Genomic DNA, 17,063 nt, shown 5'->3' on the forward strand with positions numbered 1-17,063 from the left:
TCTCCTGACATAGCTGGAGGAGTTTTTTTTTTTTTTGCTGGAAGAGTTTTGCTTAAGCTAAGGTGTGGAAGAAGCAAGGAACACACTTGTTTCCAGAAGGGTAAGATGTGAAAACAATATCAGATATGGCTGAGTCATAGGATGAGTTAATTGAGTTGGAGGAGGCTTGCAACCTCATCTAATGTTTGGAGCCGGATCATGAAGAGACATGTATGCTCAGCTAATGTGTTCAGATTTTATCATGTAGGCGATGAGTGGTTAGGAACTTCTGTAAAGCGGAGACTGTGCCATGATCATATATACAGTTTAGAAATAGCATTCTGTACTAGCACTGCTGACAAGGTAATCATGTATTTTTCACAGTTGCCCTTTTATATTTGTTGGAGTGATTATTTGATTATAACTAATTAGAGAACTGTGGTGCTGGAGAAGACTCTTGAGAGTCCCTTGGACAGTAAGGAAGTCAAACTAGTCAGTCTTAAAGAAAATCAACCCTGAATACTCACTGGAAGGACTGATGCTGAAGCTGAAGCTCCAACACTTTGGCCACCTGATAGGAAGAGCTGACTCATTGGAAAAGACCTTGATGATGGCAAAGACTGAAGGTAGGAGGAGAAGGGGACGACAGAAGATCGATGGTCAGATGGCATCACCGACTGGATGGACATGAGTTTGAGTAAGCTCTGGGAGACAGTGAAGGACAGGGAAGCCTGGCATGCTGCAGTCCATGGGGTCATGAGTCAGACACAGCTTAGTGACTGAACAACAACAAAATTAGAGAACAGAGTGCCATGCAGACAAGGTCCATGCTTGCTTTTGCCCAGGACAGCCTCCCTAGCATCAAGCACAGTGTCTGGTACATGGCAGAGGTTCAATGATGACATTTTTGGGTAAAGATTCTTTTCAATCTGGGTGATTTTTTAAAGTCTTTATTGAATTTGTTACAATATTGCTTCTGTTTTATGTTTTGTTTTCTTGGTCACAGAGCATATTAGCTCCCTGACCAGGGATTGAACTCACTAGTGTCCTGCACTGGAAAGTGAAGTTTTAACCAATGGACTGCCAGGGAAGCCCCAATGATGACTTGTTGAATGAATTAAACTATTGAGTATTAGCACAGGCCAACTAAGAGATGGCAAAGGCCTGAAGCAGAGCAGTACCAGGAACAATGGACAAGACAGAGGAGTTTTGACAGACATTTCAAAAATGAAAATCCTGAGTTACCTAAGAGATATGGCAGGAGAAAAGAGGGGATGTTCAACGGAGACTCCAAAGTTTCTAGAGTGGGTGACCGAAGTAGAACAGTTATTAAATAATAAGGGGGAAGAGGAATAGGCTTTTCTTTCTTTCTTTCTTTTCTCTAAGAAGAGAAGATATTGAATTTGCCTCTTCCTATGTATTTGAGAAGCCTACAGGACATCCGGGTAGAGACATCACGGTGAGAAGGGGGCAGAAACTCACAGTGGAAAAGACTGAGAAGCCAGAGGATTTGTCATAGGGCATGTCCTGAGTGTCTCTTAACTCAGGTTTCTAACTTATAAAATGGAAAGTATAAGAATCTCTGTTATAGGGACTTCCTTGGTGGTTAATGATTAAGAATCCATCTTCTACTTATACAACGTTGCAATTATCTTCCAGTTAAAACTTTTTTTAAAAGTCCATTAAAATATGAAAAAAAATACATATCAGAAAATATGCTAGGCTATTTATTTATATTACTACTTATCTTCACAATAATCTTGGAACTTAAGTCCTGTCATCTCCATGTTATACACAAAGGTTGCAAAAGAATCTGCCTTCCAGTCCAGGGGACTCAGGTTCAATCCCTGGTCCAGGAACGAAGATCCCACGTGCCACAGGGCAACTCAGCCTTCACACCACAACTAAGACTTGAGTCAGCCAAATCAATAAATACTAAGGAAAAAAAAGTCTCTGCAATTACTCAGGATGATTTTACACTCATCTAAAACTTATGAGAAAGTATATTTTTTAAAATGTATTTTTAAAGTGTAGAGAGCTTTAAAGAATAGTGCATGCCCAATAGAGCCTGTGTGTGTGCTAAGTCGCTTTAGTAGTGTCTCACTCTGTGACCCCATGGACTGCAGCCCGCCAGGCTCCTCTGTCCATGGGATTCTCCAGGCAAGAATACTGGAGTGGGTTGCCATGCCCTCCTCCAGGGAATCTTCCCGACCCAGAGATTGAATCTGAGTCTCTTACATCTTCTTCACTGGCAGGCAGATGTTTACCACTAGCACCACCTGGGAAGTCCCTCATAGAGCCCATTGTTGTTCAGTCTCTAAATCATGTCTGACTCTTTGCAACCCCATGGACTGCAGCCCATCAGGCTCCTGTGTTCAGGCTTCCCTGTCCTTCACTATCTCCTGGAGTTTGCTCAAATTCATGTCCAGAGCCTAGTACTAGTCAATTCAACATCATGAGTTTAATGTCTATGGGCCACTTGACTTGTTAAACTACAAATAAGTCCCCCTCTTTTGGCCAGCAGCCTTGTGCATGAGTTTGATAGCAGAGTAGTCTAGGCATGTCATTAGTAGTAGAAAAGTCTCTCTTCCTATATTTTCTACTGAAAGTGACATATTCCACTGTAGACAGAATGAGATGTTACCATGAAATTAAAAGACTCTTACTCCTTGGAAGGAAAGTTATCACCAACCTAGACAGCATATTAAAAAGCAAAGACATTACTTTGCCAACAAAGGTCTGTCTAGTCAAGGCTATGGTTTTTCCAGTGGTCATGTATGGATGTGAGAGTTAGACTATAAAGAAAGCTGAGCACCAAAGAATTGATGCTTTTGAACTGTGGTGTTGGAGAAGACTCTTGAGAGTCCCTTGGACTGTAAGGAGATCCAACCAGTCCATCCTAAAGGAGATCAGTCCTGGGTGTTCATTGGAAGGACTGATGTTGAAGCTGAAACTCCAATACTTTGGCCACCTGATGCAAAGAGCTGACTCATTTGAAAAGACCCTGATGCTAGGAAAGATTGAAGGTGGGAGGAGAAAAGAATGACAGAGGATGAGATGGTTGGATGGCATCACCGATTCAATGGACATGAGTTTGAGTAAACCCTGGGAGTTGACGATGGACAAGGAGGCTTGGCATGCTGCCAAGTCCATGGCGTCACAGAGTTAGACACGATTGAGCGACTGAACTGAACTGATGAAGATTAAGGCTGCTAGTAATAAAACTCATGCTCATATAAATGGATTCTCCTGCCAGGCTCTGGAATCTTTTGTCTTTTATGAGAAAGTCAGACACATTTTTTTTTTTAACATACCCTTGCTTCTAAAGTTGGCACTTTCTTCTTCAGCCAACATCCAGGACTTCAGCCCTGCATCCCAGGCCCACGGCTTCAATGACTAATTCAAGGATGGGTGAGTCATTTTCCTGCTACTTCCCATAGCCTTGGATTTCCCCTAGAAGACACCAACCCACTGAGTCTCCAAAAGCTGAAAACATCTCAGGATTTTGACTTTGGGTCAGTTCTAAGTTTTGGTCAGAGTATGATGGAGATGAACAGATAAGGGTTCTCAGTTCAGATGACTGACTTCAAGATTCCTAACACCAGACAGTCTGGCAACTCTGTCCTGACATGGAGGTAGATTTGCTTCTGTCCCCAAAATGAACCTTAAGCGTGGATTCCTTATGGGATGGAAAAGTTGAGTCTCTGAGAACAATCAATAGGGCTATATCTTTTGCCCGTCTCAAGTTCTTTGATGTGATATAAAAGCAATAATGTGCCTGGGAATGAACTCATAAACAGTTATTCATTTTATAGCATAATAAAAGTACGGCAAGATTGAATTGGGATTTAGGCAAAGAATTGGGTTGGCAGTAAGGAGATCTGATTTTTCTTGCCAACTTGCTCACTGTATCATCATTAGTAAATCAGCAGGTGGCACCTGACCTCAGTCTTTCCACTAGTGAAACATGAATAGGATTGGCACAGTACAGAAGATAAACATAGATGATAATTATTGCAATATACAGTGAAAGCTTACTATGTGTTAGGCTCTTGTCTTGACTTTAGGTAAGAGCAATGAACAGAACAGAAAAAAAGAATGGTTGCATTCATGGAACTCATAGTCTAGTGAGGGGAAAGACAATAGACAATACACATAATAGGTGAATTATTTTGTATGCTGGAAATTGATAGGTGCTATAGGAAAGGGCTTCTCTGGTGGCTCAGTGGCAAAGAATCAGCTTCCAATGCAGGAGATATGGGTTTGATCCCTGGTCTGGGGAGATTCCCTGGAGAAAGAAATGGCAACCCACTTCAGTATTCCTGCCTGGGAAATCCCACAGACAGAGGAGCCGGGCAGGCTTCAGTCCATGGTGTCGCACAGTCAGACATGACTTAGCGACTAAACAACAACAACAATGTATTAAAGAAAAACAAAGAGTGGCTAAAGGTGTATTTGGAGCCACAGAGTGGATGGAAGTGTTACAGGCTCTGGAGGAGTCTGGATTCTAGCTTTGGCTAGTGATTCCCTCATATTCATAACAAGTATATTATCATATAGTCAGGTCATAGGTTGTTGTGATGATTCAATGAAGTAAGGGAAGAAAAAGTTCTTGCATCCAAGTGTTACTATTATTATCCTTAATTTCTAACCTCAAATACTTTGACTCCAGAATTGAGATTCTCAGATAACAAATCACTATAAAGAGCAATATTTTAAAATTACAAAGAAAACCAAGGATATAGTTTAGCCCAGGTGATTTTGCTTCATGATATGGCCAATTACGGAAATAAAAGCGATGCTTGCTAAAACAGGAGTATATCTGAGGTTCGCACAGGACAGACATCTGCAGGCTACAGTTTAGTTCCAAGAGGAAAAACAAAGCAAAGCAAAACAAAAACATAAAAAGGACTTATCCATTTTAAAACAAAGCTTTTACATTTTACAGCAGGTCTCACAAGCCTCCGGAGGCTGGCTCTTTGGAGAACGACACACCTGAACAATAATCAGAAGAGGTAAACTCGCCTCCTCTGGGTATTGACGTGAACAGATTTCAGTTTTCCTTTGTCGTGCCAGGAAGAGAGTGCTTCTGGCAGAGGTGTGAATTTCGGTGCCTCACTCGCAGAACTGCTGACCTCTGTGGGAAAGCTTTCAGTCCTCTGATGTTACTTATTGTTGAGCAAACAGTATTTCTGGCACTAAAATCATTTGGGGTTTCTATTGGTTTCCATCCATTTTTATTCAATGACATTATCCTTGTTCACCTATCAACAGATATTTCTCAACTGAGATTTGTTGAAAGGGCAGAGGATGGGAGAAAGCATCTATTGGAATGACCAAACGATTTTGTTGCTTCCCTCTTGCACTTTGCTTGTAGAGGTCATAAAATCACTCATGGGAGAAGACTTTTTATTAGGAAATAGTAAAAGTAGCTCTCCTTGATCTCCATCCTATATTAGGTAAATGATACACATCTTGAGGCTAACACTACCAAGAATCCAGTTCTCTTTTTCCCCCTCCCTGCCTCCCTCCCTCCTTCCTTCTCTCTCTCCATCCTCCCCCATATGTTAAATGTTTGTTATGTTCCGGGTGCTACGCAGCCACAGACATAAAACTTAAGAGCTTATAGCTCCAGGGAGAGAGCCCTTTGCCTCCGAACATGAGGCTGCCTTGGCCACAACTTAAAAGAAGGTCACTCCATTAACTTGACAGAGAACTTGGCCCGGCTCCCCAAGTGCCACTGGGGAAGTGGTGCTGCCAGGGCTCTCATGGCTGCCGGATGCCAGGGAAGATTCGGAAGGCATCAGGGAGCGAGTGGGTCTGGTGCCCTGCTGGGGGCAGCGGGATCATTAAGTTCACTAAGTGCTTGCAGGGGAACAGGGTTAATGGGCCAGAACCTTCCTGGAGCTCAAATAAGTCCCCCCAAGAGCATGCTGAGTGATATAGAAAAGTTTATTTCAACTCTGCAAAACTTTGGGAAGGGACTCCTGAGAAGGAAGTCGGGCCCAGATGTGGAAAGATGAGGATTAAACAGTTCCTGTCTTCAAAGAACTTCCAGTTCAAGTTACACACATCAAGTGCCAAGTTCAGAGCAGGGGACCCAGTGCTTGACATCTAGCTCACTAAAACACTGAAGCAGGTCTGTAAGAGGAGATGATAAACTGAAGTCAGAGAAATGACTTGGCTAAAGATGCAGTGAATTATAGCCTGTTTAGTCTAAAGAATAACCACAATGACATGTTCAGGCTTTCTTGGCACTGGGTCTCCAGGTACAGACTTGACTCAGCAGATTTCCGGGTCCCAGGATTCTATGTGTGCAGTAAGAAGACAGAAGAGTTCAGCCATAAGGAATGCTTACTCTGCGTCTGGTGCTGTCCAAAGTGCTGGTGTGTACCAAGTGTTTTACACTTGTGTGTGTGTGTGAGTCACTTGGTTGTGTCCGACTTTGCAACCCCGTGGACTGTAGCCCACTAGGCTCTGCTGTCCATGGGACTCCCCAAGCAAGAATACTGGAGTGGGTTGCCATTCCCTTCTCCAGGGGATCTTTCCAACCCTGGGATTGAACCCGGGTCTCCTGCATTGCTGGCAGATTCTTTACTGTGTGAGCCACCAGGTTAGCCCTTATTATCTCATTTAAGCACTTTACAGGTGGCGCTAGTGGTAAAGAATTCATCTGTCAATGTAGGAGATGCAAGAGATGTGGGTTCAATTCCTGGGTTGGGAAGATTCCCCTGGAGAAGGAAATAGCAACTTGCTCCAGTATTCTTGCCTGAAAAATTCCAAGGACAGAGGAGCTTGGTGGGCTATAGTCCATGGGGTTGCAAAGAGCTGGACTGAGCATGCATACATATTACATATCTCATTTAATTCTCACAAAGCATCTGTACAGGAGGCACCATCATTGTCCTCATTTAACACTTGAGGAAACCAAGGAATAAGGAATTTGTAGAAGAATTCATATACTCAAGAACTTGATGAATCAAGATTCCAGTCTTCTCTACCTGATGACTGTGCTCTTCTTACTACACTGCTGCCTGGGACAAGTTCTTTCCCTTTTGGGCATAGTGATGATTGATAGCAAGTAAATATTTCAGCAATGGAAATTCTAGAATATGGAGAAATAATTATGGGAGAAGATCTAAACCAAATGCATCAGAAGGATTCTGTCCTTATCAGAAAGCCAAGCAAGCCTTTTATTGAAAGCAGGCTGGCCCTTGTATATTTTTAAATATCTCAACCTTGAAAAACCTTCTATCCGTCCATCTACCCAACAAACAAATGTTTAAGGAGGATCTACTCTATGCTTTGTACTGTGTAAGTTGCTGGGGATATAAAGCTAAGTTGACATATAGTTCTTGCCCTCCGGCTGGTCATCACAGGGGTGAAGGGAGAAGTCTCACAAAAAAGCACTTAGAATCCAGTGATACACATGTTGTAACTGAGGTAGAAGCAACATGCTATGGCCAACTTCGGGAAGTCAAGAACTTTTAGAGGAGGTGACATGTAAGCTGAGGATAAGAGCTGCTTAAAGGAACATGACAGTTTTAAATATGTGCATGTGTAAATATTGAGGAACAGTGAGCTGGTCAATGAATGGAATATTCCAGGAACAACTGGCAACTTTAGAAGTGGAGGACACTGAACCTGGAATTAGAAGAATTCGGGTTTTCCTCCTTTGTGCGGCACACATGGAAGCCTGACACTGGGTCAGCCACTCTGCCTTTCTGAGACACTTCCTCATGTATTAGACAAGAATGTTAATACACAGTCTACCTCCAACTCACAGGGATGTGACTGAACAATTATGAAGCTTAAGAAGAATATCTTATTAATATAATTATTGTGATGATAAATGAATTTATCCCCTCCAATCCCCAACTGTCCCTCATGCATAAGTCTCAACCTTAAGGGAAAGAAAGATGACCCATGACTAACAAATAAGACTTAAGAAACATGTATGTCTTGTACTAGGAAATGTCCAGATTGTTTTCTCCCTGACTTGTTTATGTGTTCCGAAAGTCTACACCATATCTTATTGCTAACTAGGACTCACTTTGCTTTTTACATTTGGCCTTTTCTTCCCCTCCTAATTTCACACTGGATCTGTAGATCTGCCCTTCCTACTTCCCCAGGCACCATTTTCATTATTTTTGCTTCTGTGGTGTTGACCATGATGACTAAAGACTGAAAATCCACAATGAACTCTAGAAACTTAATAAGTTAACTTGGGGTGGGTTCTGACTCTCAACTGAACATATCAGGATGAAAGCATTCAGAAAATAAACTCCCATATCCTCTCTCTGGTTTCCCCTTCATTACAGACATTAGTTCATCTAGGGTTCCCCTATGGGAAGACCTCGCTGGAATAAGAGAATATGCACAGCTACCCTCCTATGACCAGTAACGACTGTCATCTGAAGTTTCAAGCCAGAGCCCAATTATCTACATTCATTGCATCAGAGGCTTTGATTCCTACCAGTTATGGGGTACAGAAACACACTACCTCCTCCTGGGATGAGGAGAAATATGAATCTTTCATATAGGAAAGGGGTTAAAAAAAGAGAACTGAGAGTAACTGGTCAGGAAAAAGAAGTGTTTTTTTGGTAGTTGCCTTGATATATCTGAAAGGTTGCTAAGGAGACAAAGGATGAGTAACAGGAGTTGGAGGGCAAGGAGGCTAATGGTGCCCTCTAATGAGGGTCTTTGTGGGCCAGATACTACACTAAGCACTTTACTTGAAATAATCGTTCCATCCTCACAACAACTCTATGATATAGACACTATTCTTGTCACAGCTTTAGAGATGAAGAATAAAAAGGCTAAACAATTCACCCAGGGGACTGCAGCCCATGAGTGATGGAAGCAGGATTCTAATCCCAGACAGAAGTCAGACACATGGCTTCCTGGACCAGCTACATGTAAGGAACATTCAAACAATTGGCTCCTAAACAACCCAGAGGAATCAGAATTTCTGGAGATGCCATCAGGGACTACATAGCTTCCTAAAAGTGCCCATGGCACTTCTGAGGTACAGCCAGGTTTGAGCACCTCTGGAAGACACATGACCTGGAGGGATAGATACCAATGCTGGGATAGTGCAAGGAGCCAGGTTTCAGCTCAGTGAAAGGCAGGAGTTTCTAACAGAGATGACCTGGAGATGGCAGAGGCCACATTAGCAGTGAGTGTGCTTCCTCCATAGTGGGGCGGGATGATCACTCAGCACGATATAAATATGGGGATTCTTAAGTCTTTTCCAATCTCAATAGTTTACAATTTCCAATCACTCATTCAACTGATATTCATTGAACATAAACTATGATCCTCCCTTGGTATCTGTGTGCAATTGGTTTCAGGACCCCTTTAGATACCAAAATCCATGGATGCTCAAGTCCCTTAGGTAAAATGGTATAGAGTACTCAGCCCTCCATAACTGCAGGTGTGTGAATTCACAGATGCGGGACCTGTGGATATGGAGGGCTTACTGTCTATGTTGCCTGTTGTGCCAGGCACATCATTCTACTAGTGAAAGCTGAAGGCAATCTATTGATAGGTTTCCACCTGCCTCTCTGATCATTGGTAGCTGATAGATTTTTTAAATCTGAAATAGCTGGGAGAAGGTGCTCCTGCACCATAGTTCAGAATACACTAAGGAGATGTCTTGTTACCTAAGTCTTTTCACTTGTTGATCCATTTATTTGCTTAGCATCCACTTATTGATTGGATACTTATTGATGACTACTTACCCACCCAAATTTATGTTCTCCCTTCCAGGAGTAGCTGCCTAGCCAAGGATTATGTGTCCTAGCTCTCCTTGCAATAAGGTGTGGCTAGGTGACTAAGTTCTTGCCAATAGACCATAAACAACAATGATGTACACAGCTCCAGACCAGGTCCATAAAAGCCTCCTGTGAGGCACTCCTTCATGCTTTTTCCTTTTGGCTGGATTGAACAGAGAAAACCTCCAGGGAGTCTTTAAAAACCACTTATCGATGATGGCAGAACCTCTGCTGGTCTGGGTTGTTGAATGACTGCATAGATGAGGGCCATCCTGTGTACCAGACAAAGCTGCCTAGGATCATTATTCATGCAAGAATAAAAGTCTATGGTGTTGGACGTTTCATTCATTTCTTTGGTTGATGTGTTATGGCAATTAGCCTACCTTGTACAGGTCTGTGAACAAGACAGTCTTAGTCTGTATCTCAGAATTTGCAGCTCTGTTTGGGGAGACAAGTTACAATCAAAGTGTGACAAGGCAAGCTCCCCATAGTAGCACATAACAAGGGCATCTAAATCATCACCCTGAGGGATCAGAGAAATGCCATCCAATTTGAGTTGTTGTTTAGTTGCTAAGTTGTGTCTGACTATTGCAACCCCATGGACTGTAGCCCACCAGCTTCTCTGTCCATGGGATTTCCCCGGTAAGAATACTGGAGTGGGCTGCCATTTCCTCCTTCAGGGGATCTTCACAACCCAGGGATCGAACCCACGTCTCCTGCATTGACAGGTGGATTCCTTACCCCTGAGCCACCAGGGAAGTCCGTCCAAGCTGAGACCTAGAGGGTGAACCAGAGTTCATCAGAACAGGAAGGAGGAAGGATGGTCCCATCAGAGCAAAGTCTGGGGCAAGAAAGAGCATGGGGTGTTTGAAGAAATGGGACAGGTTGAGTAGGGCTGGAGAGTGTCAGAGGACAAAGTTGGGGAGTGGAAAGTTGCTGGAGAATTCAGGTCACCTGCCAGATCGATGGAAAAAGAGTGTTGTGTCCATTTCTGAATACTGGGCTCAGAGGTCCCCATTTCATGGGAAGGGTACCTTCCAAGACACTGTGCTGTAGAGTCCCCCTTTCTCATTTCTGCTCAGTAAGGAAGCCCAAAGCGTGCATTTGCCTGAGTGCATGTACACACGTGTGCATGCACGTTGGGGTGAGAAGGAGAGACAAAGGGAAAGAAGATGAATTTAGTTGATTCAATCATTTTTGAACTGAGTCATATCAGAGCTCCAAGAGAGGGGAGGGTGTTGCCTCTCAGGGTGTCACCAGCCCATGCTGGATAAAGGCCACCGCACCAGGAGATTTGTGCAGTGGGATCATCAGCTCTGGCAGGCTTAACAGAAATGAAGAGTACCAGCCCAATTCCAGTTTAAATAGACAATATTGAAACCCTGCCAGGAAGAATCTGAGCAATATTTTGCAAACTTTAATAACAGCTCAGAGAAACCGATCAGAGCATTTGGCTTGGCCGTGCATTATTGCTTAGCAGGACTCGTGTAATAGCAGAGAGGAATAAATCTATTTTTTTCCCCATTTGCAGAGAATAATATTTTTCTTCCTCCCAAACTGAGAGGAATTCGGTCAAGCCTAAATGTATTTGTTTTGTTCCTTATTTCAACTTCTCTATATATCACCCACAGGGTTTTGGCACCCACTATTAAGGTAGGTGGTTTACTGCCTGCAGTATCTTCTTTTAATGGAAATTGTTTCTAGAAACTGGAACGTTCATTTGTAGCATTGTTGTCCCACTTGCCAGGCACTAGCCATGAGAATTAGTTAGAAGGTGTCTGTACATGGGATATGCCGAGCAGTGGGAGAGCTGCATATATTATACCTTTTCTGGGATAAGAGAAATTGACAGTTTTCTGGATCCATGTAGTGGAAAGAGCATGGGATGGTTTTGGAATCTGAAATAAGGTCAAATCCCAGATCTACAACTCACGAACTGGGTGACTTTGAAGAAGTCACGTAAGCATTCTGGGCTTCAGTTTTCCCTCACTTGTAGAATGAAGATGTCCCAGAAAGACTGGGGGCAGGAGGAGAAGGGGGTGACAGAGGACGAGATGGTTGGGTGGCATCACCGACTCGATGCACGTGAGTTTAAGCAAGCTCCGGGAGAGAGTGAAGGACTGGTGTGCTGCCATTCATGGGTCACAGAGAGTCCACGACTGAGTGACTGAACAACAGTTAGGCTTTCAGGAAAATTAGAAAAATTAGAGGAGGCAAAGCGTGTCAAATGCCTGGGATCCTACCTGTCTTTTGGGAGAATCCTATCAAATGGCACATCTCATCTCTTTTTCCTCCTCAACAGGGAGAGAAGAGGACATGAAGCCCTAGACAGAGCATAAAGGCTGGTTTCCAGGTTAGCGTATGAATAAAGAGAAAGGTGAGTTCATTAGTTAAGGACTTCCCCTAGGGAGAAGGCTATCTGAAGAGTCCAAAGGACAAGAGTGTGCTGCGTGCTGTGCTTAGTCACTCAGTCATGTCCAACTCTTTGTGACCCCATGGACTGCAGCCTTCCAGGCTCCTCTATCCATGGGGATTCTCCGGGCAAGAATACTAAAGTGGGTTGCCATGCCTTCCTCCAGGGGATCTTCCCAACCCAGGGACTGAACCCAGGTCTCCCACATTGCAGGCAGATTCTTTACTGTCTGAGCCACCAAGGGAAGCCCAAGAATACTGGAGTGCGAAGATCTCCAGGGGATCTTCCTATCTAGTAATCGAATCGGGGTCTTCTGCATTGCAGGCAGATTCTTTACTGTCTGAGCCACCAGGGAAGGAGACCCAAGCAAATAAGAGCCTTCTAGAAAATAGCAAGCTAGCGATGAATGGAACTGGGTCTCTCCCAGCACTGTTAGAATTTGTCCCAACTTCAGGATAAATTCGGCCTCACTTTGGGAATAACATTAAAGAAAGATGGACAGAGAACTTTTTTTTAAAAAAAAAATCTTAAGTACTTTATGAAGAAAACAGAACTAGGAAAAAATTGTGGGGGAGGAAGTCAGAGAGAATAATTTTTCTTTAGGTGGGGCTGGTGGTTCCCCAATTATTTTGGGTGAGGTGTCTGTACATGAAAGGCATTCATGGAACATTCTTTCTCTTTCATTAATCTTTACTGGGATTCTATTTCCTTACAAGTCTTTCCCTGACTACCCCTCAAAGGAAGCATTGTCTGTCTACTTTCTTACCTTACTTTTATTTGTCGTAACATTTATCATCCTGTGAAATTACACAAATTGATTTGGTTTTATGTTCATAACTTGTCTCCTCTAGCAAAATGGACCTGTGATGGGACGTTTTCTATCTCACTTGCTACAGTGCACAATGCCTGATACAGAAATATTTACTGAACGAAGCAATGTACAATGTAATACATATTGTGTATAGGGACTCCTGCTTTTATTTTTAGAGGTTAGGAGGACAATTAAGTAAAGATGAAATTTAATTACTGCTATAAAATAAGACATTAAAAATAGATCATTCCTCAGCAAACATAGTCCACTTTTTCTTGATTTATAAATACTTAAGAAGCAGAATTGATTTTTATCCACTTTTTATACATCAGTATCCACAAAAAATTCAATGTTTGGCCAATAAATCCCAAGTTATGTTTAGATAAATATGCTTAGGTTTTTGATTCATCTTATTTCTTAGCAGTCAGAAGGTATTATCCAAATAAGCGGTCATTTCTACCATCATTTCCCTTAAAATCTGCTCAACTGTCTCAGAAGTATAAACCTTACATTTTAGGGTCAGCAAGATGCCACTCTCAACCTATTAACAGGTAACATATGCATTATAAACTCTTTAAAGAAATGTGATTATCACAAATCTACTTTATCACATATGCCCTGGTATCTGCAGGGTTTACACATTTTGATAAAGGAAGAATCATTTCCCATGGGAAATCGTGAGTCTTACTACAAAATGAAAGGTATCTCAGCAGTGGCAATGATACAGCTTCATAAGATACTTTACACTTCAGAGTGACCTTTGTTTCATTCTCAGTTGTTGGGGTCATACTTGAAGAGTGGACAGGGAGGTGGGGAGCATACAGATACAAGGACTATCCTGACCGGCAAGTAGTGCCATGACAGTCCACCTGGGAAACAGGCAAATAAACATGCAGGGTTCACAGCTCATCTGGGACTGTCTTCATCCTCGATGGAACATGCTGAATGCTCTAAGACAGTGGTCCCCATCCTTCCCGGCACCAGGGACCCATTCTGTGGAAGGCAATTTTTCCGTGAACTGGGGAGGGTGGGATGGTTTTGGCTTGACTGAAGCACATTGCATTTATTAAGCACTTTGTTTCTATCATGGTGGCTCAGATGGTAAAGTGTCTGCTTGCAATGTGGGAGACCAGAGTTCAGTCTCTGGGTTGGGAAGATCCCCCGGAGAAGGAAATGGTAACCCACTCCAGTACTCTTGCCTGGAAAATCCCATGGACAGAGGAGCCTGGTAGGCTACATTCCATAGGGTCGCAAAGAGTTGGACACGACTGAGCGACTTCACTTTTACTTTCTTTCACTTATTTCTATTATTATTACATCAGCCCCACCAGAGATCATTAGGCATTAGATTCTGTCTGCTTTAAGACACGCCTCCTTTACGTGCTGCAAAAAGGACCAAGAAGAGTTTATGCCGGGAAGACGATGTAACAGGAACTGCACACACTGACTCTGGAGGAGGTGTTCTCCCTGGTGAGCCACGCGACCTACCTCAGACCAATCCCCGTCCTGCCCCTGCGAACTTGCCAGCACAGGGACCTACTTTCCAAGGTTCCAGTGATAGGAAGTAAGCTGAAGGTACAGTAAGAGGTACTTATTGAAATCCTTGATCAATGTTAGCAGTCCTGAAAAGCTGTTTGGTGACCACTTCATACCCTTAACTGATTCCTGCACAAATTCCTCACTGTAAGGAAATCTGTTTTATTAAAAAACTGGAGCAGAAAAGCCCCACTGAGGAGCAGGGTCCCATTTGTGAGAGAGAGAGGCCTGCAGCAGGGACTAGAGGCAGCGGCAGCCACACCTTCACAGCATTACAGCAATTATACCCCACATTATTAAACTCCATGGTATCCAGTTCAACTGGTGAAATACTAAGAATTAAATACAGTCCAAATAGTAGCACTTCCCCTCATCTGTGAAAGAGTGGCACTCCACAATGAAGTTTCTCCAGCTAGATTACTGAGTTCAAGCCCTAATTTTAGGATGGGGCAATGCTGAAACAGTTGATTACTGCATCTAAGATTATGTGTGTTCTTATGAACTGCTGAAATTGATGAAATAAATATAAAATGGTAGATTACTACAGGCACAATTATGGGGGAAACCCTTGCCTGGGCTGACTTAGAGTGGTTCTGCATCGCTATATGAAAAGCTTCTTGAGAAGTGATTACAACTCATGTCTACAGAAGGCACTGCAAACAGTATCCATCTTCTGTAATAGATTTGATATAGGGACCGAACTGAACAATTTCCTTCATTATCAAGCTTGATCCTTAAGATGAAAAGACACATTTTTGGGAGACTGAGAACTCCCTTTATGCCTCACTTCCATAAAAAACAAAAACAACAGGACTTCCCTGGTGGTCCAGTGGTTAAGAATCTGACTGCCAATGCAGGGGACACGGGTTCGATCCCTGGTCTGGGAAAATACCCCATGCTGCAGGGCAGCTAAGCCCGAGCGCCACAGCGATTAAGCTTGCACTCTGGAGCCGACGCTCCATAACGAGAGAAGCCACCACAATGAGAAGCTCACGCACTGCAACTCGAGAGCAGCCCCGGCTCGCTGCAGCTAGAGAAAGCCTGCATGCAACAACAAAGGCTCACCACAGCCGAAACAACAACTAAACCCCATGACAACAGTGGTTCACCGCACAGAGCTAACAGGCAGACCACACAAGGTCAGAAACCTACCCTCCTGACTTCTAGGCAATTTCTGAGGTCAGAGGACACAGAAGACTGGTGCCTATGCTTTGGCATTGAGACAGACTCCACAGCTCTGTCACTTTAAGCTGCGTATTTTCAGACCATTTCTTGCCTACCGTAAGCCATACTTTCCCTGTCGGTAAATGTAGGATGGTAGTCACAGAATCTTTTTCATAGGGTTGGTGTCAGCCTCTGGGTTAAATGCTTAGATGAATTATTCCATTCAGTCCTCCCACTGACTCCACTGAAAAGGCTCTGTAAATGGTAGCTACTTTCCACGATTCCACTCTGCCTCCACAACTTAAAAACTTTGTGGTCCTGGGCAAATTACTTAAATTCTAGGGACAGCTGTTGCTGTATATGGAAAAAGACAATGACTAATAATATATATACTTAGCTGAATTGCTGGAATAAGTAACATACTGTTGTTGCTGTTTATTTACTACGTCATGTCTGGCTCTTTGTGACCCCGTGGACTGTAGCCGCCACATATCAGTTCAAATCCCAGCTCTGGAAACACTAGTTTAGGCTGTTTCCTCGTCTATAAGATGGGGATAATAATAACACCCCAATCTATAGGACTACTGAGAAAGTCACCTGAGATCAAACATCTGGTATCTTAGCAGTGCTTGGCGCATAGTCAAGGATCATACATGCTACCCAAGCTAATATTATTTGTCTCAAGCTTTGGCACTCCAGTATCAGAATGTACTCTAAGAAGTAAATCAAAGAAAAAGAAAGATTGTATAACATCTCTTATATGCACAATCAAAAAAGAAATGATTCAAAGGAACATACTTACAAAACAGAAACGGACTCACAGACTTAGAGAACCAACTTATGGTTCCTGGAGTGAAAGATGAGGGGAAGGGATAGTTAGGAAGTTCGGAATGGACACGCACACACTGCATATTTAAAATGGATAACCAACAAGGACCTACCATATAGCACAGGTAACTCTGTTCAGTGTTACGTGGCAGCCTAGATGGGAGTGGGGTTTGGAGGCATATGGATACATGTCCAGGTATGACTGACTCCCTCTCCTGTCCACTTGAAACTATCACAACATTGTTAATCAACTGTACCCCAATATAAAATAAAAGTAAAAAAAAAAGAAAAGAATGTACTCTAGCCTGCTAGGATTTTCCTTTCTCTTTTTGGTCTGGTAACATACACATAACATAAAGTTTATCATTTTAACTATTTTAAATGTCTTGCTCAGTGGCATTAAGTATATCCACATGGTTGAAGAGCCACAGTTTCCTCTTATTTTGTGTGTAAGGCCCTTGAGACTCTGAATCACATCTTATGACTTGCACAAAGTCACACTGAACCCTGGAACCTGGATATTTCATCCCTCTAGGGTTCCCTAGATTTTGGAAGG

The 17,063-nt window shown here is 43.0% G+C and overlaps 1 protein-coding gene across 35 annotated transcripts in view; it reads right to left on the reverse strand.

Annotated features, from left to right (window-relative positions):
• The window catches only part of SAMD12 (sterile alpha motif domain containing 12), a 451,161-nt gene that overhangs the window by 37,350 nt on the left and 396,748 nt on the right, over positions 1-17,063 (reverse strand). For 2 of the 35 annotated variants that reach the window (XM_086336364.1, XM_086336397.1), the window contains exon 7: positions 10,139-10,193. The exons of 32 other annotated variants lie outside the window; for them this stretch is intronic. In XM_086336364.1, coding sequence (XP_086192490.1) covers positions 10,139-10,193 — 55 coding nt within the window. Of the gene's footprint in view, positions 1-10,138; positions 10,194-11,452; positions 13,973-17,063 lie in introns of those variants that run through there. One more of the 35 variants, XM_086336379.1, reaches the window with a different exon arrangement.

The sequence above is a fragment of the Bos grunniens genome, chromosome 14 (genome assembly GCF_055505025.1).
Source record: "Bos grunniens cultivar Pamir isolate PY7600 chromosome 14, Bosgru_T2T1.0, whole genome shotgun sequence".
Taxonomy (NCBI): Eukaryota; Metazoa; Chordata; class Mammalia; order Artiodactyla; family Bovidae; genus Bos; species Bos grunniens.